This window comes from Saccopteryx bilineata, chromosome 2 (assembly GCF_036850765.1).
Source record: "Saccopteryx bilineata isolate mSacBil1 chromosome 2, mSacBil1_pri_phased_curated, whole genome shotgun sequence".
Classification (NCBI taxonomy): Eukaryota; Metazoa; Chordata; class Mammalia; order Chiroptera; family Emballonuridae; genus Saccopteryx; species Saccopteryx bilineata.
The window spans coordinates 172,686,050-172,712,461 of record NC_089491.1 but is presented as its reverse complement, the minus strand read 5'-3'; the positions used below and the strand labels follow the sequence as shown (position 1 = coordinate 172,712,461).

At 42.5% G+C, this 26,412-nt stretch overlaps 1 protein-coding gene across 21 annotated transcripts; it reads left to right on the top strand.

Moving 5' to 3' along the window:
• Positions 1–243: 243 nt before the first annotated feature.
• Positions 244–26,122, top strand: PCBP2 (poly(rC) binding protein 2). Of its 21 annotated transcripts, none has more exons than XM_066258564.1 (15): positions 245–384; positions 2,563–2,707; positions 3,278–3,301; positions 3,388–3,420; positions 3,791–3,907; positions 7,756–7,887; positions 8,891–9,019; positions 10,015–10,101; positions 12,004–12,096; positions 13,174–13,215; positions 14,452–14,524; positions 15,021–15,059; positions 15,988–16,040; positions 18,206–18,375; positions 20,910–21,560. In XM_066258564.1, the coding sequence occupies exons 2-15, from the start codon at positions 2,639–2,641 to the stop codon at positions 21,256–21,258; spliced, it is 1,410 nt and encodes a 469-aa protein (XP_066114661.1). In that variant the 5' UTR covers positions 245–384; positions 2,563–2,638; the 3' UTR covers positions 21,259–21,560. The 21 variants fall into 21 exon arrangements, with proteins under 21 accessions (XP_066114664.1, XP_066114667.1, XP_066114661.1 ...); XM_066258562.1 differs by having other exon boundaries at positions 246–384; positions 15,985–16,040; positions 20,910–21,554; XM_066258579.1 differs by lacking the exon at positions 20,910–21,560 and adding an exon at positions 25,678–26,122 and having other exon boundaries at positions 251–384.
• The last annotated feature ends 290 nt before the right edge of the window (positions 26,123–26,412 follow it).

Sequence of the window (26,412 nt, the reverse complement as noted above, 5' to 3'; positions counted from 1 at the left end):
GATGGTTTGGACGACTCAGTCGCCTCGCTGGCCCCCGGGGCGGTTAGTGCTTCCGGGGTCGGAGGGTGCGCGGGGTTGAAAGCGGGCCGCTCCGCCCCGTCCCCCTCCCAGACCAGCAGAGGCAGCAGCCAGAGCAGCCGCAGCCTGCGCCCTCTCCCGCCCGCCCGCCCTCCGCCCGCCCTCCGCCGCCCTCCACCCGCCCCGGGGTCTCTTTCCCCCTTCCTCCTCCTCCTCCTCCTCCTCCACCCCCCTTCCTCCTCCTCCTCCGCTCGCCCGCGGGGCCCCCCTCGCCTTCCCGCCCGCCCCTATTGTTCCGCCCCCGGCCTCCCGCCCTTCCCCTTCCCGCCCGCTCCCCTTTTCCCCTCTGTCGCCTCGCGCCTCCAGGTAAGCTTCAAAATTCTCCTTCTGCCCCCGGCTATAGCGCTCTTTTTAGTTTTGCCATTTTTCTTAGTGGGCTCCGGTTTCCGTCAGGATCCCCGACCTCGCGTAGTTTCGCTTGAGCGCCTACCCCGTCACTCTGCCAGGCCGGCCGTTCACGCGAGGTCCTGGCTCCGGCGCGGCCTAGTAGGCCTCGCGCAAGGCCTCCCCCCCCCCCCGACTTTTCCCGGTGGCGGCTGCGCAGGAGCTAAGGAGGTCGCGCGCGCGCGCGCGCGCGCGGTTGGAGGGACGGCGGTGGATTTGTTGGTTGAGGGGGTTGGGGGCAGGCGATGGCCGGTTTCCTGGCCGGGCGGGTGAGCGCGACTCCCCGCGGGGGTCAGGCGCTGGCGCAGCCACGCGAAGAGGCACTGCTAGTCCGGCCCCTCCCCCTGGGTCGCAGCGCCTCCCCTAGACCGAACCGATTATTTTTTTCCTCTTGTAGTGGGGGGATGGGAAGGGGGGCTGCGGAGTTAAAGGGTAGATGGACTCTCAGTTACCGAGTTATTCAGGACATTCTCTCGGGGTAACGAATTTTGAAATTACGAAATGCCTGCGGGTATAGACCCAGACCGAGCTATTTATGGAAGGGGTAATGAACTGCAGGATTAACAGCTGGATTGCTGGGATTGTGTACACGTATTTTGACCTGGTCCAGCAGAGAAATCTGACAGGAATTTTTGGGATGATTTGTAGTTAGAAATACACCTTTGTTTTTTTTACCTCAGGAAATAGCTTCAAATAGGTTTTCAGTTTTGTTGCCCTTTCAAACGTGAATTACTGTATTTCTAATGTGCTTTCTATTATATTTGAGTGGGAATAGGAATTAAACTGTCAATTTGTTACCATATCTTACTTTAAAAAATTCTTACAGGCCCAGTTTCTCCTTAACCCTGGTGGCACTTTTGTTTTTCCATGGTTGAAAAGTGTTGAATTAAGGGATTTTGCCTGCAGTTTTTCCGAAAATGGGGGAAGAGGTCCTTTGGGGAAGTACAAAGCCTGTTTTTAAATAATCACTCTGAGGTATCCCTGTACAGAATGGTCTGGCAACCACTTTTAAATATTTTATTTTTATTCATTATAGAGAGGGGAAAGAGAGACAGAGAGAGAGAAGGGGGAGGAGCAGGAAGCATCAACTCCCTTAGGTGCCTTGACCAGACAAGCCCAGGGTTTTGAACCGGCAACCTTAGTGTTTCCAGGTTGATGCTTTATCCACTGCGCCACCACGGGTCAGGCTGAGAGAGCCTTTTTAAAGCTGCCACAGTTAGGACCTAATGCGGTGTTGTTGGCAAAGCTATATTCAAAAACAAATTCTCTTCATATAATCGTTCTAAAACAGGAATTGAGAATAGGTAGGGAAAGCCTGCTTTGTAGGAAAGGCCCATTACTGTTGCTTAAAACAACTACACAATAAATTTTTAGCAATACCAGTTTTATTTCGATTGTTTCTTTGGAGGGAAATTTAAGAGATTGAATAACGGCTGAGTGGTAACAAAGGTTAATATACAGAAGCAAGGAATATTTTCAAATCTGAGTGACTATCAACTTGGGTTAGGAGAAGGCTATACTTAATGGATATATTGAGGAGAATAAATGTCTCCGACAAGGAGGGTATTTCAGATAATATCTTGTTTTTTTAGTGAGGTGGTTGATTTAAATTTTTTAAAAATTGGTGCCACCTCAACATTTAAATTTTAATGTGAGCTACATCTCAATTTCTGTACCTAGAAATAACTGCCAGTTAGAAAATTTATATTTGTCCTTTCTAGCTTTCAGCCTGAACTCCCTAACAAGGAAACAGAATGTCATTTGCCCTCTGTATGTAGTTGGGTTAGTTTGAGGTTTGCCTTCATGATTTTCGGGTGTTTCTGTATCCTGTTGAAGCTTAATTCTGTTGAAGGATGACTGGTGCATGTTCAGCAGTTCCACTTAGAACCATTGCCAATTGAAGGAATCTTCCTCATCCTGAGAGTCAGCAGAAACCTGACCATTAATGATATAGCTGACTGGAAAGTCGCCTTTCATACTCTTGGTTGTTAATGCATTTGTCCTAGATGTCAGTTAAAAAATATTAATAAGTGGTGAAAATAATTGAGAAATATTTCTCCTGTGGTTTTCTTCCTCATTTTGGTCACGTTTGCATTTCAGTTTTTGGCTTTCACCCCCCCACCAGTGACCAAAGACTTGACCACTGAAAGTCCTGCTCCCCAGAACGTTGCTCGACATGGACACCGGTGTGATTGAAGGTGGATTAAACGTCACTCTTACCATCCGGCTACTTATGCATGGAAAGGTGTGCACCAGCTTGTGAAAGTGGGTCATATTAACTGCTAGGGGAGGGGCCAGAAAGAGGGCATGTGTCTTGGAGCTCATCAGATTTGCACTGTGGGGTATCTGGCATTAGCACTCTTCTTTAGCAGGGTAAATGAGAATGTAGTGGGAAAATGGACAGACGTCACTGGGAAGGTCTAGTGAGCAGGAAAGGCTTACCTGGAGGCTAGAGCCAGACTGTTATACCTGGTTAAGATTTTTCTCATAGAGGTTGCTATAGCTTGTGATAGGTAGATTTCCCTTGTCCAGTTGATTTTGGGAAACTTAAGGGGGGTGATATGTATTTTTAAAATAATTTGTATTGAACACAAAGATAACATTTAATCAACTCCTGTTGTTATTTCCTCAAAATTCTTTGAGAAAAGCGAATACTTTGAGAAGTTCACTTATATTTTGAGCAAAGGAAAGAATCTTGCCTGCTTCTCTTCCCCAATAAGTCTTAGTTTTTTCATTACTTTGGACAGTTAAAAATTCCTTTTCATGATAACACTTCAAGATTCCTCTTATTTGACGCTAGTTTTCTCCATTGTAGGAAGTTGGCAGTATCATCGGAAAGGTAAGACAGTTTCACTTCAACTCTTACTATTTAGTCAGTTTGGGTTAAAATACCAGTTTGACCTCTCTTGACTTTTCTTCTTACAGAAAGGAGAATCAGTTAAGAAGATGCGCGAGGAGGTGAGTTATTGGGGGGATTTGGGGGACTTACCTTGGGAAGTTAAAAATTTAAGCAAAGACCTTGTTTAAGCAAAGAGTTTAGAAAGGGAAAGGTCTCAAGATTAGAAGCTAGTATTTTTCTGGCTTGGTTATTTATAATCACAGTATGTTGGGAAATGTAGTTCTAGCAAGTCTAAATTCATTCGAGACTTAAGGCAACTTCTATAGTCTGAGAACAAATATGGAATGGTATTTGAAATGATGCTGATAATTGCTTTATATGAGGATTGTGTATGTAGGCAGTTCCTTGCCCATCTTATTTGGGAGGGTCTAAATAGTCTATATGTGCTTAGATAATTTGTCTATTTAACCTTTTGTTTTTCTTATACAGAGTGGTGCACGTATCAACATCTCAGAAGGGAATTGTCCTGAGAGAATTATCACTTTGGCTGGACCCACTAATGCCATCTTCAAAGCCTTTGCTATGATCATTGACAAACTGGAAGAGGTTTGCTGTTCTACCTCCTCCCTCATTCTCATTCTTAATTTTTAATTGATTCTAGATAGCTTAGTGATTTTCAAGGGGCTTTTTTTTTTACAGAGACAGAGAGAGTGGGATAGATAGGGACAGATAGATAGGAACGGAAAAGTGAGAAGCTTCAATCATTAGTTTTTCGTTGCGACACCTTAGTTCATTGATTGGTTTCTCATATGTGTCTGGACCGTGGGCCTTCAGCAGACTGAGTAAAACCCCTTGCTGGAGCCAGCGACCTTGGGTCCAAGCTGGTGAGCTTTGCTCAAATCAGATGAACCTGCACTCAAGCTGGCGACCTCGGGGCCTCAAACCTTGGTCCTCTGCATCCCAGTCCTATGCTCTATCTACTGCGCCACCGCCTGGACAGACTTAAGGGGCTTTTAAATTCAAGTACAGAGTGGATTATAAAAATCTGTAGATGGCTTCTTTGTTCTTCAGCATTTCCAAAATTTGATTATTTATAGTTAAAAAATAAGTCACTTGAGTATCAAAACAAATAATTGACAATTTAACTTACCAGGGACTCAGTGTAAAAAAAAAAAAGTCTTATCTTTCTACCCTGGGTGCAGTTATTTTTTTAAGTCAATATTAAAATTCTGTGTCAGATGTACACTAGGAGGGAATACATATTTTAAAGATTTTAGAGGAGATAGAAAAGGGGGTGGTGGGGAGATGAGTGGTAAGAATCAACTCGTAGTAGTTGCTTCTCATATGTGCCTTAACCAGGTAAGCCCAGGCTTTTGAAGTGGTGACCCCAGCATCCCAGGTTGATGTTCCATCCACTGTGCCATCACTGGTCAGGCAGGAAGGTTTTATAGGTTATTGATCAGAAACAAAATACTGACTTTAGGCTTTCTGGCAGAAGGAAGGTATTTTTATTTATTTATTTTTATTTTTTACAGGGACAGAGTGAGTCAGAGAGAGGGATAGACAGGGCAGACAGGAACGGAGAGAGATGAGAAGCATCAATTAGTTTTTTGTTTTTTTTTCTGAAGCTGGAAACGGGAGAGACAGTCAGACAGACTCCCGCATGTGCCCCAGCATGCGCCCCACCGGGATCCACCTGGCACGCCTGGGCGATGCTCTGCTCCTCTGGGGCCTCGCTCTGCCGGGACCAGAGCCACTCTAGCACCTGGGGCAGAGGCCAAGGAGCCTCGGCTGCAGGAGGGGAAGAGAGAGACAGAGAGGAAGGAGAGGGGGAGGGATGGAGAAGCAAATGGGCGCTTCTCCTATATGCCTTGGCCGGGAATCGAACCCGGGTCCCCCGCACGCCAGGCCAACGCTCTACCGCTGAGCCAACCGGCCAGGGTAGAGCGTCGCAACACGCAATTAGTTTTTCATTGCGTGTTGCAACACCTTAGTTTGTTCATGGATTGCTTTCTCATATGTGCCTTGACCACGGGCCTTCAGCAGACTGAGTAACCCCTTGCTGGAGCTAGCCACCTTGGTTTCATGCAGTGGGCTTTTTGCTCAAACCAGATGAGCCTGCGCTCAAGCTGGTGACCTCGGGGTCTTGAACCTGGGTCTTCTGCATCCCAGTCCGACGTTTTATCCACTGCGCCACCGCCTGGTCAGGCAGGAAGGTATTTTTTTTTTTTGGTGGTGCTGGTGTTTACCAGGCCACCTCAGCCTTCAGGTGCTGAACCAACCATGAACCATTGCCCTAGATCTTTTCTTCAGTTTTCCAGTTTCCACTCTATCTCTAGTAATACAGCTAATCGCTAATTGAGCTTCTGGCTGCTGCTTGATTGGTCCTTGAGTACTTAATGGTAGCTGAGATCTTATCCTTGCTAAAAATCAGAAGTGTTATCTTTTGACCTGTAAGACTCTGCTAAACCAGAATTTGTGGCTTAGAAAACATTCAGAAAATCTGTTCATACTTGAACCAAATAAGAAACATGTTCTTACCATTCCCAGGTCTAACTGATGCTCTGCCCATCTGGGGTGTTGCTCTGTTGCATCCAGAGCCATTCTAGCGCCTGAGGCAGAGGCCACAGAGCCATCCTCAGCGCCCGGGCCAACTTTGAGCAGTGATATTTAAACCAGTTAATATTCAAAAGGCTTAAATTTAGGTAAAAAGCATGACTTTTTGGATGCAGCATATTGTTATAGGAAAGACTGTACTGTAGGCTTTGAAGTCAGCACAATTTTTAAATTTTAAATCTACAGTTATTTAGATGTAATTGAGGCAAGTTCTTAGTCTCTAGTTTATTTGGACAATGGTAGGATTACCAAGACATTAAAACAATGATATGCAGAAGTATATTACTTCATTTTTCTAGGTTTTTTATTTTTATTTTTTTAATTTTTATTTTTTACAGAGACAGAGTGAGTCAGAGAGGGATAGACAGGGACAGACAGACAGGAACGGAGAGAGATGAGAAGCATCAATCATTAATTTTTCATTGCCCGTTGCAACACCTTAGTTCATTGATTGCTTTCTCATATGTGCTTTGACTGTGGGCCTTCAGCAGACCGAGTAACCCCTTGCTGGAGCCAAGCTGGTGGGCTTTTCCTCAAACCAGATGAGCCCGCACTCAAGCTGGCGACCTCGGGGTCTCGAACCCGGGTCCTCCGCATCCAGTCCGACGCTCTATCCACTGCGCCACCGCCTGGTCAGGCTTTTTTTTTTTTTTTTTTTTTAAGAGAATAAAAGGGGGAAGAAGTGGGCAGCATCAATTCAAAGTAGTTGCTTCCCCTCTGTACTTTGAGCAGGCAAGCCTAGGGTTTTGAATCCGCGATCTCAGTTCCAGGTTGATGCTTTATCCACTGTGCCACCACAGGCCAATCTTTTTTAGGTTTCTTAGAGTACAGAAGTGGTTATTTGAATTAAGGGGTGCATTTTTCATCTTTTATTTTTAAAGATTTATTGATTTTATTTCCTACATTCTACCCTTGTTAGAAATTTTCCTACCTGGTTTTGCCATTGGAATTTATGATTTTAGAGGAGAGAGAGAAGAGGTGGGGAGAAATGAAAGCATTAACTCGTAGTTGGTTTTTGTATGTGCCTTGAATGGGCAAGCCTGAGGTTTTGAGCTGATGACCTCAGCATTCCAGGTTGATGCTCTATCCTATCCATTCTGTCACCATAGGTCAGGTGCATTGTTTTACCTTTTATATTTTATTTGATTTTTACTTCAGTCTTGTTTTCCTTTGGCCAGTCAACTCTTTTTTTTTTTTTTTCCCCCAGAGACAGAGAGTCAGAGAGAGGGATAGACAGGGACAGACAGACAGGAACGGAGAGATAAGAAGCATCAATCAATAGCTTTTTGTTGCGCATTGCGACACCTTAGTTCATTGATTGCCTTTTTTTTTTTTAAATTCATTTTTAGAGAGGAGAGAGAGAGGGGGAGAGAGAGAGAGAGAGAGAGAGAGAGAGAGAAGGGGGGAGGAGCTGGAAGCATCAACTCCCATATGTGCCTGACCAGGCAAGCCCAGGGTTTCGAACCGGCGACGTCAGCATTTCCAGGTCGACGCTTTATCCACTGCGCCACCACAGGTCAGGTTGATTGCTTTCTCATATGTGCCTTGACCGCGGGCCTTCAGCAGACCGAGTAACCCCTTGCTCAAGCCAGCAACCTTGGGTCCAAGTTGGTGAGCTTTTGCTCAAACCAGATTAGCCTGCGCTCAAGCTGGCGACCTCGGGGTCTTGAACCTGGGTCCTCCGCATCCCAGTCTGACACTCTGTCCACTGCGCCACCGCCTGGTCAGGCTGTATAATGTCTTTATTTAAAGATAAGTGATTGTTTTATGGCAGTTGGGGGTTCTTAGTGATTTGCTTAAAATTTGTTATATTCTGGTGTTCTAATTTCCTCTTGTAGGACATCAGCAGCTCTATGACCAATAGCACAGCTGCCAGTAAACCCCCAGTCACGCTGCGGCTGGTGGTCCCTGCTAGTCAGTGTGGCTCTCTGATTGGGAAAGGTGGTTGCAAGATCAAGGAAATACGAGAGGTTGGTAACTTTTATGCTCCTTTTTTAGAATTATTTTAAGTGTGGCTTTTGTTAACTCTTAAGTATGAATAGGTAAAGTTAGCATTTGTTGAGTGAAGACTTACTAAAGTAATAATAGTGCTGGAAGATTATAATTTGAATATATTGGGATGAAAAGTATTGTACAATTGATCTTTTTTTCATATATTTTAAGAAAATAAGACTAAAAAAATTAACCAGAATTTTCAGCTTTTTAATATTACCTCTTTTTTTTTCTATTTGTCAACTTTTCCATGAGTCTTCATAATTTTTTTTTCATGTTTAAAGAGTTTACAATTTGATATATAATAGTAGCAAATATTTTCCTTGGCAGAATTCCTATACAGCAAGGGGAAAACAGGAAGGTCTATCAGAACGTAGTGGAAATCTTGCTTATTCTCTTACAAATTGTGGAAGTGACACTGAATTATGGAAGCTTTTTAACTGTATTTGGGAGTTACTGAATTGGATATTGGAATGAAATGTGAATGACTCCTAAAGGAACACAAATTGGAAGATTTGGGAGCCTGTTGTACATACCATGAGAACAGAGATTTTGGTTTTGTTCATTGAGTTATTCCTAGTACTTGGAATGGTGCCTGGCACATAGAATGTGCTTAATATAAAATATTTGATTAGTAAGAATGAAAGGTGGGTGATAATTTGTTAGGGTTTGTTTGGTGGCCCACAGTTAACATTAGCTGAGAGAAAACTGTCTATTAAATACCTTATTCTTGAGAGCAGGTTAAATTTAGGCTGTTATTTAGCTTTATTCTTGGCTTTCAGAGGCTAATTTATTTTAACTGATTAAACAGTGCTATCTGGAATAAGGGAAGAGTGAGAATGGAAGTTAAAAAGGGTAAAGTAGGAGGTGGGATAAGTGTTTACTGAGCCTAAGACCCTAAAGTTGCTATTTGGAGGAATTGGAAGAAACAAATATGAGATGTTTTTCTCTGATTTAATTTTTTTTTTTTTTTTTACTCAGAGTACAGGGGCTCAGGTCCAGGTGGCAGGGGATATGCTACCCAACTCAACTGAGCGGGCCATCACTATTGCTGGCATTCCGCAATCCATCATTGAGTGTGTGAAACAGATCTGCGTGGTCATGTTGGAGGTAAGCCCTCAGGCTCATGCTGAGAATTGGGAGAGTGATTCTTGGGGAGACAGACTATATTTAGTAAGACTAGAATTAGGTGAAGCTATTAGAAGCCTTCAGTGGGGGTGGGGTAGAGGTTTCCTAAGTTCATATTTTCCTTCCCCCCAGCTTTGGCTTTTCTTACAGTCTGAGCAAAAATAGAAACTGTTAAGCAGCACTGATCTTTTGGATTATAGCAATTCTAATGGGTTTGATAGAGGAAGATTCACTACTTAGACTGAGTAGAAAAAAGCTGTATCTGGGTTTCTGAGAAGCTAAGTTGCCTTTTAGATTAGAAAATTGTGGCTACATTCAAGTTTAACATATTTTCTAAATTTCTGTGTTTTGTTTCTGTGTGAAGTGGTAGTTTTATAGATAAAATGTATTTGTGATGGTGTTTATGAATGATTTATGAGGTCCTGGTATATGCTGTTTTAATTAAAACAAGAATAGCAAAACTAAGGGACAGTAAATCTTTGTAGAATTGTCATTCATTGGAGTTGGTCCCTTATTGGTGACAGGAAAGTAGAATTTCAAGAAGAGGTTAGAAAAATATTGATTGAACCTTAGAACTATTAATGGACAGTGCCTGTATTATCCTAAATGTAACATTTGGGTGCTGTATTTCCTATTTTGGCTTGATTTCTTATTCAGGTCAAAATTAAGATCCTGTAACTCACCAATTATAAAGTACATATGTACACATAGAGGTTTTTCATGATTGTTAGACTTATTTGAAAATATGGAAATAATGCCTAAATTATTATAGAAGAATCTGCCTTGATGAGAATTAGTGTGAACTCTAGTATATGGACCATTTTACTATAGATGATTTCCGATTAGATTTAGCCAGAGATAAAATTGGTAGGGGAGGGGATGGAAATACAGTTTTTAATTTATTTGACTGTGTGAGCTTAAGCCACACAGCTGAAGCAGCTTTGAAACCTTATCTCTTTTTGTTTTTTTCCCCTCTGACTCTCTCCCAGTCCCCTCCGAAGGGCGTGACCATCCCGTACCGGCCCAAGCCGTCCAGTTCTCCAGTTATCTTTGCAGGTGGTCAGGTAAGAAAGTTTTTATTGCTGGGTTAGATATCAATGAGAGCTGTATTTAAAATGTCATCTTTGCCAGCAGCACATCACTGCATGCTTGCTGAAACCTGTACTCTGGCCGTAGTTTGACCTGCTTTTGGTTATTTTATTTTATTTTTTTTGTACTGGAGAAAGCTATGAATGTCAAGCCCTATTTTTCAGCAGGCAGTGGGAGTTTTGTAGGCACTCGAAGAGGTAATTTACTTGGTGATTTAAAATGGGTTGGCTTAGAAGAAAGGGTTAAATTAAATTGCCTTGGTGTCACTGTTCTCGCTATCCCCACACCATCCATGCTTTATGTGTGGGGTATTAGAGGTCTGAATAAAGGAAGTAAAGAATTGGACCTCTGAAGGAGACTGTGGATGGTGGTCTCAAAATTGGGGGTTTAGAATTTGAGTGTCCTACAAATTTCCCCTTCTCCTCCACCTCCCCTCCCCTATCCCTACCCCTTCACTCCCAAACTCCAGTGTTATTGTCCCTCAGCCTCTTAAATCTCATAAACACTGATTTAAACCCACATGGCATAACAAATCAGCTGGGGTAAGGGTTCAGTATGCAAGAATAGAAGAGAACATGTTGGGCAGTGGTGCTTTGTGACCTTTGGTGTTTGAGTGAGAACACTGTAGCACCTCCTTGAACTCTGTTCCTTCATTAAGATCATAAACTCTTGATCCTTGGCACATGGTTATTGTGAAGTTAGATTTTTATGGCAAGCACCGGTCACCATGGTAGTTTTATGCTTTGTTGGTTAGTGTTTGAGGAGTAGGTAGGTCAGTTTTTAAAATGCTGGGGTTCAAGTTGGAATAGTGACTTTCATTTTGGTAGCTTCGTAAACACAAGTGCATTACTCAAAATTTCTTTTCCCATTTGGGCTGCTTTGTTTACAAGCACAAGTATTTAGTCTTATCTTGTATTTGAATTGGGAAAGCATAGTTTGAAGTCTCATTCATAGTCTGTTGAGTTGACATAAAACAACAAATTTTGGGGTCTTAGTTGGTCATGTAGTTTTGGGAGTTTTCACAAGAATTTTAAATATGTCACAGTGTTATCTTGAAACAGGTCAGTACCTTGCTTTTAACATTAGCCTTGTACAAACTGGCTTGATCAAAGGGCTTTTAGTCTGGTTAGGGGCAGGATAAGCAAAGGTCCAGCCTGAGTTAGTGTAGCAATGCTTAGCTTTAGGAGTTTTTTCCCTTCTCCCCAGGAACTCCCAGTTCCTGCTCTTCTGGATTCTTCTACTCCCCCTTTGGTATTATAAAATAAGTCCAAGCTGTGCTACAGAAATCCTTTCTATTTACATTTTTTTCTCCATTTTCCTTTCCTTCCCTCCCTTCTGTACCCACCTTCCCCTTCTTACCTCTTTGCTTCCCTTTCCACCCTCACCCTCCCCTTTATTCAGTTGACCACCCTCTAAAAGCTTGCAGCCTTTTCCATGAGTGGCCCTGTCATGGATTATTCCCATGGGCCTTTTTATGCAGCCTTTTCCATGAGTGGCCCTGTCATGGATTATTCCCATGGGCCTTTTTAAATGGCCTAGTTCATGCAATGTCCACAGATGGATCTGTCTTTTGTTCCTTTGTAATAAAATGGGTTCTTTAGGGGTTCAGTGTAATCCCACACTGACCAGGAGCTGGCATCAGCTCTGTTGCCCTATCCCTATATTATTAATGAAAATAACTCAATTGTGCAGTGTGAAGTCTGCCTTTAGGTAACTTTTTTTTAAATTGACTGATTGCAGCTCGTTTCAAATTGTGTTGTGAGCTACTTTTTAAAGGAAAAGAAAAAATTAAACAACTTTTTTTGTGTGAATTTCATGCTGGTGACAAGGTGCCGGATTGACAGCCCTGGAGACTGAAATCCTCTATTTATCCACAGGACAGGTACAGCACAGGCAGCGACAGTGCGAGCTTTCCCCACACCACCCCGTCCATGTGCCTCAACCCTGACCTGGAGGGACCACCTCTAGAGGTGAGAGGGGATGTTCAGTCTCCAAGGCTCACTCAATCCTTCTGCCTCAGCCGAGACTGCCAACACGCGGGGGGCCAGTGGCGCTGGTGATTTTTGTGCTGTGGACACCAACTGTCCACGGGAACTTGGACTGACCCCCCCACACACACACCTCCTTTCACACAGGCCGCGTAGCCCACCAGATGGTAACACCAACTCTTTTTTTTCCTTTTTGTTCAACCCTTCTTCCCTGTTTCCCACTCCTCCCCCCATTTTCACCTTTCCACCCCCACCCGGGTATACTTGGGGGTACTGGCCACTGATGTGAGAAGCTTCACATCCTTTTAGCAAGCCTCTCTTTCCTTCCCTACCCTACCTGCTCCTCCTTGTCCCCCACCCCATTGCCCTGAAGACCCATTTTGGAGGTTATGGTGTGGGGGGAGGAGGGCATAGTGGGAGCTGCAAGGGAGCCTTTTATGGAAGGGAGGTGGGAGAAGGCAGGACTTAGAACACAGTGATATTTTTTTGTGTGGGTGTGTATTTTATGGTTGGCTCTTTAGTACTTAGGGTCGCAGCTAGCTTCTAGTGCATTTAAATTAAAGTCTTTGGGCAGATGTAGAGAAAACTTAAGATAGGAAAAGGGAAGTATTTCAAAACATGCCATGTAGGTTTTATGCAAACAAATCATTCATATCACCATGATTGGTAGAAGGGTTGGGGTGATTGAGGGAAGAGATCATTTTCCTCCTAGTCTATCTTGTGCACAGGGAGAAAGAAGGGGGCTTTGTCAATTGAGGCATTGCTTAATCCCACTTCCCACATTTGCATTAAGAAACCGGTGTGTATTTTGCCTTTGATTGCAGGGAATGTTGCTCCCTTTATATAGGCTTCCCAGAATAAGTCATCATATCTAGGATTCAAAGAAGGCCAACTCGGGTCTGACTAATTTGTGAGATAGTGTTTACTGCTTCAATCCCTAGCCTCCCAATTCTCTAGTTCAACTCTGGCTTCCTGGCTAGTTGAAATCTGTCTTTTTCTCCCCACTGGGTGGCTGTCCGTGATTGGTTTTTAATAGGAACTGTTTTCCTCCTTTTGTAGGCCTATACCATTCAAGGACAGTATGCCATTCCTCAGCCAGATGTAAGTTTTGTTTTCACTTCTTGTTTTGAAAAGCTCCCTCTCCCATCCAAAATTGTTGCTCTCTTTTCTTTTATGTAGGCAGAAGTGAGTCGGGTTGTAAAGAATTGACAGTGTTAAGTTGTTTTCTTCACAAGGCTTATCCCATATTTCAGCTCTTAAAAATAATCTTTAATCAGGTCATAGTAGCACCTTGTCTGTCTTTTGACATTTGATCCCTGGAAATTGTAATCTGGCAGAATATTAAGTTCTACTTGTCCCCGTGTTCAGATACTCTTTTTAAAAGAGAAATGCTCCATAGTATTCTGTCATTTGTTATTTCCAGGCACAGTTAAAATTGATAGTGAACCATGGATCTCTGTATGGAGTCCTTTCCATGGTGGGAGTGGGAGGTAGGGTTTGCCTTTGGGTATTCTTCAATTTGAGGTGATAATTTTAAAAACACCTGGAGGGATGGGGAAGGGGCTTATTTGCACAGGGAGGAATAAGGAAGCTGAATATTTGGGTATTGACAACTCGATAAAACCTTCTTTGCCACTAAAAACTCTTATTAAGAAGTGTTGGTATTCAGACTTTAAGGGCATTTCTTGCCTCATTTTTCCTCTATTCTTACTAACTTTTTCAGGTGATTAGACTAGGGAATTTGAATTTGGCTCTTGATGAGTGGTAGGCTCCAAGACGGAAAGTATACTTAAAGAGGAATTATTTTACAGTAACCAAGACAATTCATATAGATGAAGAATAATAGCTTAGAAACTAGTAGTGGGGGAAGGGCTAAACTCCAGTTTGGTTTCATTTTAATCTCACCTTGCAGTCTCCTTTCCCTTTCATCTCCTTCCCTTCTCCCAATACTGACAGAGTCCTGCATGGTGTGTTTTCCCTAGTACCATTGCACAGTTTATTTACCTAGCCTGTCTGCTTGTCCCTGAGGCAAGTTTTGCAATGGCTGCAAATACCTTCCTTAAATAGTGACATGGGGGGGGGGTTGGACGGGTGCTGCTACTATTCTTTTTACACACCCAAAATGCATTCATTCTCTTGTGCTGGTTCCTGTTCTAACCGTTCATATTCTACCCATCCCTAGGGTTGTGAAAGAACCCCCATTTTTACCCTCTGTTGTAGTTTGAGTAGTAGGATGAACTTTGGGAATCAGGAGCTCTGCATTTTCAAATTTGAATGTGCTTGAACCTTGGCTCTGTTACTCTTCTAATGCCAACCTCTCCTGTTTCCTCCCTGCAGTTGACCAAGCTGCACCAATTGGCAATGCAACAGTCTCATTTTCCCATGACGCATGGCAACACCGGATTCAGTGGTATGGATACCTTAGTGTTTATTTCTGTAAGGTGTAGTGCAAGACAGAGGCCAGCACAAGGTCTCAGTTTGACATCTGTTTAAGACAAACTTCGTTACCCAGCATCCTGCTGGTTTAAACTTGACTATCTTCTGTGGCTAAACCAAAGGAGGTAATGTGTTTTAACTTGGTTTTCATTTGGGTGAGTTCCTCTTTAAAAATAAAAAAAAAGGCCCTGGGAAGTTTGGGGTGAGTTTTGGGGATGCTTGTCAGGCAAGGGGTAGGCTGACGTTCTTCTAACCCATCCTTACTGCTGCCCCTTTGATCTGATTGGCACCCCCTTTCTCTCCACAGCTTTCACAGACCTGGGTAGAGACAATCCAATTATGCCAAAATATGTAGTAATTTTTGTTTTGTTTTGGGCTTTTTTTTTTTTTTTTTTTTCTGTATAAGGAATAACTTGTCCGATAGGGTTAGTATGAGACCACCAAACTCATTTTCACTTGTATCTTAACAGGCATTGAATCCAGCTCTCCAGAGGTGAAAGGCTATTGGGGTAATGATTAAAAAAAAAATCTGTAGTATTCTACTGTTATATTAATAAACTGGTGGGAGTCTTGTTTCACTGCCCATGACATACCAACAACATGCACATGGCAGAAAGAAGCTGAGAGAGCGAAAGGGTGGGCTTGGTGCCCCTGAGGGTCCCTTGATGGATCTAGCCAACCCCATTCTAAAAGTGTTGAGTTTAGCAACCACAGCCAAGAGCAGGACTAGCCTTGAAAGTTAGCTGCCCTAGTTCAGTCCAGGTGCCATTATAGATGAGTATGGGTGTTCACTGACCAGATTTTGTTTTTTTCTTTTTTTTGGAAAATAAAAACCAGAACAAAATAAGGAATTGAGCAAAAGACAGGGAATAAATGTGGAGAAATGAACTTTCCTTACCTGACTGCCATTTCATTTTCTCTGACCTTCAAATGTAGGTTAGGATAGTGTGTGTGTGTGGGGGGGGCACTTTTAATCTGATACAAGTATATTTAAAACAACTCTGCATGTGTGCCAAGAGTCCATGGTACCCAGTAACAGGCATGATATTGGCACTGGTGCTAAGGAGCATCTGGTGAGATAAAACTGGAATACAACAGCAAGAAATTAAGCAGAAATATAGGACTTGGTTAGATTTTGGTCCTGATTAAGGATACCACACTCCCTTCCCCCTTGCTTCCATCCTCTACCCTAATAGGCTGGGCTTTGCAGGAAATGGCATGAAATCAGCTCTTCTGAGTGTACAGAAGGACCTTTCCAGCCTTATTTCTACACCCCTCTATCCCTTTTTACTCCTTGGAGGCTTTCAAGTTAGTGATGAATCCCAACAACCAATTGTGGGTTTCCAATTTATTTCCTTCTGTTAGGTTAATGTGCAAATCAGTTGGGGTTTGTATGCTGTGCATTGAACTTTCTTGCTCTCTTCTGTCTTTTAGCAGGTTTGGATGCATCTGCTCAGACTACTTCTCATGAACTCACCATTCCAAATGATGTAAGTATAGTTAGTTAGGTTGCATAGAATGAAAATAAGAGAATTGGTTTAAATAATAGAAGTCTTAGCAATGTCATGCCAATTTTATGCCTGGGGTAAAACAAGGGGGCGTGTTAAATACCAAATAAAAAACTTTATAAAAGTATTTAAAATCCTGAATAAAAACCGACAGAAAATTGGTAAAACTTTTTGTATTCATGAGGCAGAAAGAGCCTCATGAATTTCCATTTGCCTTTGTTTCTTCCCCCCCCCCCCTTTTCTGCATTTTTCTGAAGCTGGAAACGGGGAGGCAGTCAGACTCCCGCATGTACCCGACCACGATCCACCCGGCACGCCCACCAGGGGGCGATGCTCTGTTGCAACCAGAGCCATTCTAGCGCCTGGGGCAGAGGCCAAGGAGCCATCCCCAGCACCCGGGCCATCTTTTGCTCCAATGGAGCCTCGGCTGCGGGAGGGGAAGAGAGAGACAGAGAAGAAGGAGAGGGGGAGGGGTAGAGAAGCAGATGGGCACCTCTCCTGTGTGCCCTGGCCGGGAATCGAACCTGGGACTTCCGCACGCTAGGCCAACGCTCTACCACTGAGCCAGCCAGCCAGGGCCTGCCTTTGTTTCTTGTAGAATTTGAAGCTTATCCTTATCCATAAAGCAATCTTCTTTGCATGTTATATGTCTATGCTGTTCAAAGTGATACTCACTACTAACCACATGTGGCTAAGTTAAGAATAATTAAAATAGCCTGACCAGGCGGTTGCGTGGAGGGTAGAGCATTGACCTGGGACACAAAGGACTCAGGTTCAAAACCCCAAGGTTGCCAGCTTGAGTGCAGGCTCACTGGCTTGAGCGCAGGGTTGCTGGCTGGAGGGTGGAGGCCCCCTCCCCCAAAGCACATGTGAGAAATCAGTCATTGAACAGTTAAGGTGCCCACAACTAAGACTTGATGCTTCTCATCTTCATCTGTCCCTCTCACTCTGGAAAAAATGATAATTTATCTCACTAGCTTTACCACTCTTTTTTTAAAAATTTATTTTTTATTTTATTGTTTTATAGAGACAGAGAGAGAGTCAGAGTGAGGGATAGACAGGGACAGACAGACAGGAACGGAGAGATGAGAAGCATCAATCATTAGTTTTTCATTGCGCAGTGCGACACCTTAGTTGTTCATTGATTGCTTTCTCATATGTGCCTTGACCGCAGGCCTTCAGCAGACTGAGTAACCCCTTGCTTGAGCCAGCGACCTTGGGTCCAAGCTGGTGAATTTTTGCTCAAACCAGATGAGCCCACGCTCAAGCTGGCGACCTTGGGGTCTCTAACTTGGGTCTTCTGCATCCCAGTCTGAAACTCTATCCACTGCGTCACCGTCTGGTCAGGCGCTTTAACACTCTTGATGTGTTCAACAATCACATCTTACTAATATTTATAGTGGCGGACAGTGCAAATTTAGAACAATTTCTTTTTCTCAAGACAAAAGTGTTAGAAAATAGCCAGAGTGCTTGTCAGTAAAGTGGTAACCATGGTAGGATGAGTTTTACGCACTTTTGTTGCCCCATAAAACAAAGATCCATTCCTGAGATTATTGTGATAAATTAGATTTGTTATCTTGGCCCTGTTTTATTTTGTCTTTAAGAAAATGAGCTAATGCTCCTAGGAGTCAGTTCATTTGGCTCTGACCTGTAGTGGTCAAAAGAATAAGCAAGAGTTTAGAGCAATTTATAACTTTTTAAAAAGATTTTATTGATTTTACAGAGGAGGAGTGGGAGTGAGAAGTTATAACTCAGGGGTCTCAAACTTGCGGCCCACGGGCCGTATGCGGCCCGTGGGCCGCAAGTTTGAGACCCCTGTTATAACTCATAGTTGCTTCATTGCTTCACTTTAGCTGTTCATTGCTTGCTTGTTATATGTACCTTGACTGGGCAAACCCAGGGTTTTGAATGAGCAACCTCAGCGTTACCGATAGACTCTCTGTCCACTGTGCCACCCAAGTCAGGCAGCAGTCTATAACTTAACTAGGAGTATGTATTGAATAGAGTGTGCAAGATGCAGATAGTAGTTGTTTCCATTGCCTTGGTCATGGACCCAAGCTTTGGAAGGCTGGAGGGGTGGGATAGAATACCTGGACCTAGTCATGCTATTCTTAATTTCGTGTGCTTTCTTGTTTTTTTCCCTAAAGTTGATTGGCTGCATAATTGGGCGTCAAGGCGCTAAAATCAATGAGATCCGTCAGATGTCTGGGGCGCAGATCAAAATTGCGAACCCAGTGGAAGGATCTACTGATAGGCAGGTTACCATCACTGGATCTGCTGCCAGCATTAGCCTGGCTCAATATCTAATCAATGTCAGGTAAGGGTTCCCTACCTTTTTTGTCTTGTTGATGTCAACACACAAGTAATATGTGTGTTGGGGAAAGCTAAATTATATTATATATATTTATGTAATGTGGGACTATTTGGGGAGTGGGATTGGGGATAGATGCCCTGTTTTCATCCGTCTTTAGTGTAGTAGAAAATATAACCAGATTGTAGTAAGTTTGCATGGGGTTGGGGGAGGGAAAATAGAATGCTTGAATTTGACTTTGAATGGTTTGGACAGTGGAAAGGTTGGGGAGCCACTCATGACTTAGATCAAATGGGGGTCTCTTGCTGTACATGTCATACAGACCAATAGTTCTTTTACTGATTGGGTTTAGACTCCAAAGTACTCTTAATTGAAATAAGGATAATGAAATTATGTGACAGCAAGGCAGTTTCTTGAAGGCAGCCATTACCATTTACTCTGAAAACATTCATTTTTCGCCAGTTGCAAATGTGTTTCATTGTTCAGAGTGTGATGGAAAGTGAGGCACAGGTTTTGGAATATTTCAGAATGCATAGTGTGTTTTCTCTTTTTTTCTCCATCTCATCCAGTAATGACTGACTTCCTGAGGTTTAATTTTTCTTATCCAAAGATAGCTAATGTTACTAAACACATGATTGTAGCAGGACTGTTCATAGTCCAGTGGCATCCTACCAGGCATTTTTAAATATTTCTTGCCTTTTGAGCATAAATGCTTAAGTTACATTCTCATTTCTACGGATATTTTCAACCAGTGTTAGCCCATTTCCTGTGGAGCTTAGCTGTCCCTTTCATGTATAGCCTTTGTTTAGTTGTTACTTACCTCTTATAACTATTTGGTCTCTGTTGTACATTAAAGTTTTGAGTTCCCGAATCCTAGTGCAAGGGAAAGGAATTCATAAATAAGAGTTTTCTGTTGTTGTTATGCTTACACTGACCACGTTTATCCCATGGTGTTGATCACCTGGCTAAGAATTTTATCAGTTCTGCACTAGTGGTCCTGACATTTTTCATTGTCTTTTCATACCTTGAGGTATTTGCTAATCTTTATGTAAGATAAACTTCTCAATGTTTGCATCTGCTTTCTTCAGCTACCAAGCACATCAAATTCTTAATGTTCAGAGTGAAATGTAGTAAGCTTTTCACAGAAGCTGTGTACAAAGGTTTTGTCTTCTTGTTTCTAGTTGGGAGTTGGTTGGCAAGTGGCGGGAATCATGTTTTTGGAAGCTGGAAATAATTTTCTTCTTGGGTAGGCTTGGGTAGGTAGACACTATATTGTCAGTGTAATGTAACCTGCTTGCCTGACCTATATCCCCATGTTAGATCAGTGGTTACATTATAGGGAAGCAGAGCTGCATCACCTTAGTTTCTTGATTTATTCACTTTTCATGACATCATCATGCTATTTAATGAAACTGTCCAGGCTATGGTTTTGGGTCAGAACTTCTTGAAGCTTCATTTAACATTCAAGCAAGGACTCTGCATGCACAAAGCTCACTCTTCACTTTCTCATCTTGGCCCAGTTTGAATGCAAAACACCAGCAGGACTTATTATTAATTAATACTAGGAGAGAAAGATTTCTTGTGTTTTTAGTACTGTATTGTGAGCTTTTCTGCCATGATTCTGGTTCTTCATTCTCTCCTTTATGGATTATAGCTGTCCTGTACTTGTGCAAACAAAATGGAGTCTTAAGAGAGCCTCCTTTCTCTTGAAGAGTTCATCTTGGGTGGGTTATCCAGACAGACTTCAGCAAACACTTGCAGTTCTGGCTTAGACATATGCAGGCATTTGGGAGCTGCTGGTCATTAATGTTATTTGGGCCTTATTTTAAGAGTAGAAACTATATTTTTACTTTTTGAACATAAATTTTTTGCCAGTGCTTGAGTTTCTTCCAGTTCTCTAAGTTCTGTAGTACAAGTATGGTTAGTCACAAAACAAGGAGCTTTTATTCCTCACCACAACCCCTCATCAGAAATGAAACTACCCTAGTTCTTATCTATACTTATGTCTTTAGCATTTTCTTTGAAAATGCTACATTCTTTGAAGTTTGAAATTAGTGAATGACCTATTTAGGTCTCTTTCCTGGCCCATCTGAATATATTGGTTAGTTTGCTATGGAAATGGAAGCAAACTTTCATACTAATTACAGGGCGGAAAGCAATTTAAAAATTCGGAGTTGATATCCCAAAGCTTCACAAGTGATAGATGGTATTTGGACTTGAAACCATTCCTTTCTGATGTCTGAGTGGGATCAGTGTGTCATACATAAATGGAAATGTGTGTGGTGTTACTTTTCTTGGTCTATCACCTTTATCTTCACAGTTTTAAGTAGCATAATGGAATGAAATTTGGCAAGTATGCATTTTTACAGGGTGGGATACAAACTAAGGCAGCTGTAACAAATTGGTATTAGGTCTTCCTAATTGGCCATCAGAGGCACTTACTGATAACTGAAGCGGTTTTTGTCCTGTACTTTTTCCCTTTTGTGGTCTTCCCTTCCACCCACCCGTTTTTTTTTTGTTCCTTTTTTCCTCTGTTACAGTTTAGAAAACGCTAAACCCTCCTCCCAGGCAGCCTCCGTCACGATCCCTGATCACCTCAGCATCAACCTCTCTCAACCCTCCACCCCTTCTTCTTCTTCTTCCTCCTCCACCACCACCCCCTCGCTCGCCACAGCGGGGACCTCCGACGCACCCTCCAGCCTCCCCAACCCTCTTCCGACCGCCCCTTGTGTCTCCAGTCTGCTTGGCATGAAACCCATCCCTCTCCTGGCTCTAAATGTTGTGTCTGCTGCTAAGGGTACCGGGGCTTCAGCTACCACCACCACCTCTGCTGTGCCATGTGTAACTAACAAACTGAAAGGCGAGAAACAGAGATTCTCCCCCTACTGATTGCATACTTGAGGCCCCCCCTCAAGTAATTCTTGATTCATTTTGTTTTTCTTTGTTAACATTGGTGAGAACCAAATAATTGTGAGCTTGTGACATTTCCTTTTTACTATTTGAGGGATAATAGGGTGGGGGTGGGGGCAGTGTCAACTATGTTTAGGTTTAGGCCATTTCAGCTGAGTGCCTGTTTTCAGATTCTGACCTGTTGAATATTATATCTAGAGCCACAGTTCTTGCTCTTTCTCATTCTGTTATTTTTTGTAGCTTTATTCTGCCTTGCAATATAACAATGTGTTAGGCTCTGTGTTAATGAATAAAAGCTTCTCCATTAACTTTTTTTATTATTATTATTTAATGGTTAAGTTTATCAGCTGGCCTTTTTGGCCAGATTTGTGTTTCTAGCTATAATAAAGTTGCCACATTGAGAACCTTAGTTGACCATGTGCTATGAAGGGTAAAGGGGTGGGAACTTGTGACCTGTGGCTTATTGTCTTGGTAGTCTATAAAACTGACTGTACTTCTTTGTATCACTGGTTAATTTTGTAGTCCTTGGTCATTCCCCACAAAGGGAGATGGGCCTCTGGCAGGTAAATTGGGAGGGTCTTCCATAATTGGCAAGAAGCTTCTTTACTGGAAAATAGTTACCAGATCCTTTACTTTGCCAATGGCAGCAAGTAATGGTGTCCATCCCAGGCTTGTTTCCTCTGGTGTGGTTACTCTGAGGATCTTTTACATGGAATACATACAAAGAACCTAAATCAACCTAAAATTTGCTAGGTGAAGTTTAGCAAATTACATGTTTTTTACTCAGAATGGGAGACAAGTTTGCCAGCTTGTCTGCATTCCCCTGAACTAGCATTATTCTTCTTCCTATGACATTGAGTAAATCTTGAACAACCAACCTGTGACATCACCCAAAATTTGATAGTATTCTGTCCATTCTAAATCAACTGTAATTTGCTAGACTTAGTCCCTTTATCCTTCCTTTAACCTCTTGCTTACGCTCTGTCTCACCACCAACCATCTATTTATTATGAGTAGAGAATTATAGAGTTAGGTTTGGAAAGAAACATAAGTATCAACTGAACTCATCCATCCAATCATCAGATTGAAAAATTAGAGCCCCTAGGAAAATTTAAATTTTGAAATCACATGGTTGACTAGTGAGGACTAACAACTCAAGTGGATTTATTAATCTCCCTGAAACCTTACTATTTTTCTTATCCTAAAACCCAGTTCTTTCCATTAAAAGTTAGAAATGCTATAGGTATAATGGCAAAAAGTGTCTGGTAGTCTTCCATTTAACCTGAATACATACTGCCAGGGTAATGAAAGTATAATGCCTTTTCCAAGGCATTTAGAGATTTTTTTCCCCTGATGTTTTCCCACATTCGGTTTGGTTTATAGTGTTAATAAAAATAATCGCTCATGAATATTGCAACATATTTTTATGGTGTTGTGTACCCTCGATCCCAGATTGGGCCTGTGAATTAGTTTTACATGTCCTAAGTCTACATGGACTAGAGAATCAAACTTAAGTTCCTTGTCCAGAATAGATTTTTCTTGTCAGTTGCTAGCTGCTCCTTTATTATGTAGTCCAGCTCTCCCTTAGGTAAACTTTTTTTTGCAGTTTGGACTTAATCTTGCACCAGAAACCTGGGCTGTTTTTTTATTAAGTGAGAGGCAGGGAGGTAAAGAAACAGATGCAACCGGGATCCATCTGGCAAACCCACTAGGGGGTGATGCTGCATCTGGGGCTGTTGCTTGGCAACTAAACCACCTTGGCACCAGAGGTGAGGCCATGGTGCCATCCCCTGGGCCAACTCAGTCCAATGAGCCATGGCTGGGAAAGGGGAGGGGTAGAGAAGCAGATGAGCACTTCTTCTGTGTGCCCTGACTGGGAATCAAACCCAGGATTCCACATGCTGGGCCAACATTCTACTGCTGAGCCAACGGGCCAGGGCCAGAGATCTGTTTGTTTATTTATTTTTGACAGAGACAGGGAGTGAGAGGGATAGAGAGGGACAGACAGACAGGAACGGAGAGAGATGAGAAGCATCAATCACTACTTTTCCATTGCACGTTGTGACACCTTAGTTGTTCATTGATTGCCCTCTCACATGTGCCTTGACCGTGGGCCTTCAGCAGACCGAGTAACCCCTTGCTGGAGCCAATGACCTTGGGTTCAAACTGGTGGACTTTTGCTCAAGCCGGCAACCTCGGGGTCTCGAACCGGTGTCCTCTGCATCCCAGTCTGACGCTCTATCCACTGCGCCACCGCCTGGTCAGGCAGATCTGGTTTTTATTTTATGTAGTCCTTGACTAGAAGGCCTTATCACCTAATGAGTTTTCCCTAAAGGATTGCTGGGAAGGAATACAGATGTTTAAGAGGCTGACTGCCATCAGCAAGAGCCCTTCACATAATTCTAGTTTGTTTTTCCCATCTTGTGCTCTCTACACCTGCTGCCTCCTTCCACCCCTGCTCAGGCTGTGTGCATAAATTCTGGACAGTTCTTTCTAAGTTATTTTTGGTACCAAAGTGCTATCACTTTATATGAGATGAATATTTTTAGGCCCTAGATTGAAACTTTCTAGCAATTCTTTTGTCGAACCTTTAGTTCCCTCTAAAGGTTCCCCCTAAACTTTTCATTTGGGGCCTGTAGTTTGTTACCCTAGATTATCCCATTTTGGCATAGGCAAGAATCTATACTCTCTGTAAGAACAAAATAATTCCCTTTTATGTGGAGGCGTAAATACCATTTTGGACTTAAAATTAGCTTGCAATTGAAAAGACCCATTTATTCCTTGGCCCTTCTGGCAAGCCTTTGGCTTTCATTGTTGTGAAAGGGATACAGATGGGGAAGTATTCATACTCCCTTGACAAAAGACCATGAATAGGTTATACCAGTCATTTTAAAGGTTTTTTGTTTTGTTTTGTTTTGTTTTTGTCTTTTTCTGAAGCTGGAAATGGAGGCAGTCAGACAGACTCCCGCATGCGCCTGACCAGGATCCACCCTGCATGCCCACCAGGGGGCGTCGCTCTGCTGCAATCAGAGCCATTCTAGCACCTGGGCAAACTTTGCTCCAGTGGAGCCTTGGCTGCGGGAGGGGAAGAGAGACAGAGGAAGAGAGGGTGAGGGGTAGAGAAGCAGATGGGCACTTCTCCTGGGTCCTGGCCTGGAATTGAACCCGGGACTCTTGCACGCCAGGCTTAAAGTTTTTATGAAATAAATTTATGAACTGAAACTTCAGTTGGAACACATTTAGTTCTATTTGAAATGGAAGCTAAGTCTTTTTTTTTTTTTTAATGTGAGCTCCAAGCTAGGGGCTCCTGGGTTTTTGTGTGTGTGTGTGTGTGTGTGTGTGTGTTTTTTTTTTAGAGAGGGGGGAGAGAGAGAGAGAGAGGAGAGAGACAGGGGGGAGGAGCTGGAAGCATCAACTCCCTTTTGTGCCTTGACCAGGCAAGCCCAGGGTTTCGAACCGGTGACCTCAGCATTTCCAGGTCGACGCTTTATCCACAGCACCACCACAGGTCAGGCCCTGGAAGCTAAGTCTTGCTGGTTACCTAATATCACTGAAGCAAGACAAGTGCCTACTACATACAAGCTCAAAATTGGATTCCAGGGAATGATGTATTTCAAACATAGGCATTGTAGCTAGTTAGGTTTGGGTGGAGAATTTGTTTTAAGACCACAGATTTGGGAGTTTCTAGAGTGAGCTCTAGGGAGTTACTGAAACAAATTATTTTTTGGCTTTCACTTTTAAGCCCTGAAAAATAAGCCTAAAAACTATAGGTTATAAATCTTAAACCTATACTTGCTGCTCCCTCTTTGACTTCCCTTATAGCATTTAAAACTGAATTACCTATTAATAGTAATAGCTTTCACATTGAAAGAGAAACCGAGGACTGTTCTACAGGAAAGGTGTTTTTTTTGTTTGTTTTGTTTTGTTTTGAAGCTATCTCAGCATTAGCCTCGTGAGGCAATTTTTAGGTAAATGCTTCCTAAACTAGTTTATCAGTATCTTAGAAGGAGAGGAAGTAAGTTCAGCAGTACAGAAATATTACTTCTGTGTTTTGTGACTGAGAGAAGACTTTTGTGACTTAGTGTATCTTCAGAAAAGGGTTAAACATCTCCCAAAACGGTTCTGAAGAGCATAGTTTGAGGGATGCCTACAATTGGTAACCAGGTCCTTGGTTCTCTTTGGTTCTGAGGTAATTTGCTCTCGTGAAGCTTGGATTGCAGGGGTCATAGGCACATGGTGTGGTTAATCCAAGAAATCTCTAAATGTTACCCTTGATATGAAACTGATTATAGTTCACAAACTCTCCTTCACAGTTGACTAGTCAGGTTGAAAGTTTTGGAGGTGAGGTGCAGGTGGGCACTCAGAAAACTAACTTTGAATTTTTGTTGTGTATTACAGGCTTTCTTCGGAGACAGGTGGCATGGGGAGCAGCTAGAACAATGCAGATTCATCCATAACCCCTTTCTGCTGTTCACCACCACCCTGATCCATCTGTGTAGTTTCTGAACAGTCAGCGATTCCAGTTTTTAAATAGTTTGTAAATTTTCAGTTTCTACACACTTTATCATCCACTCGTGATTTTTTAATTAAAGCGTTTTAATTCCTTTCTCTGTTCAGCTGTTAATGCTGAGATCCATATTTAGTTTTATAAGCTTCTCCCTGTTGGTTATTTTGGGGGGGCGGGAGGGGGGCTCATGAGTTTTTTTTCTGTTTGTCATGGAAATGTAAGAGTGGAATATTACTACATTTCAGTTTAGTTCTGTAATGTCAGGAATTTTTCAAAAAAAATTAAAAGATGGACTGGAGCTTTTTCTTTGTGAATAGAAACTGGATGCTATGGTGATTTATGTGGGTTTTATTCCTGTTTTGCTGTCATTTTTGCATCTTTTATCCCTCAAAGGACAAGGACCCTGCTTGGGTTTTGAATATAAGCCTTTATTTCAGTTAAGATGTTTTCTTTAGTTTGACCACTCTTTTTTTTTTTGTAGCCCTTGATTGAATTTCTCTTAAACCTGCATTGAAAAGTGACCTTAGTTATAGTAAGCTGGCTGTGTGCCCTTGATTCCAAAGCTTGGGGGTTACATATTCCTAGGATTTATCTGTAAAGAGTAGGCAAGCAATTCCACTGGGGTG

Coding starts and splice junctions, on each gene's coding strand:
- PCBP2 (XM_066258562.1), top strand. CDS start 2,639: ATGGACACCGGTGTGATTGAAGGTGGATTAAACGTCACTCTTACCATC. Junction 12,097..13,173: donor TGGAGGGACCACCTCTAGAG/GTGAGAGGGGAT, acceptor CTCCTTTTGTAG/GCCTATACCATTCAAGGACA. Junction 15,060..15,984: donor AGAGGTGAAAGGCTATTGGG/GTAATGATTAAA, acceptor TCTGTCTTTTAG/CAGGTTTGGATGCATCTGCT.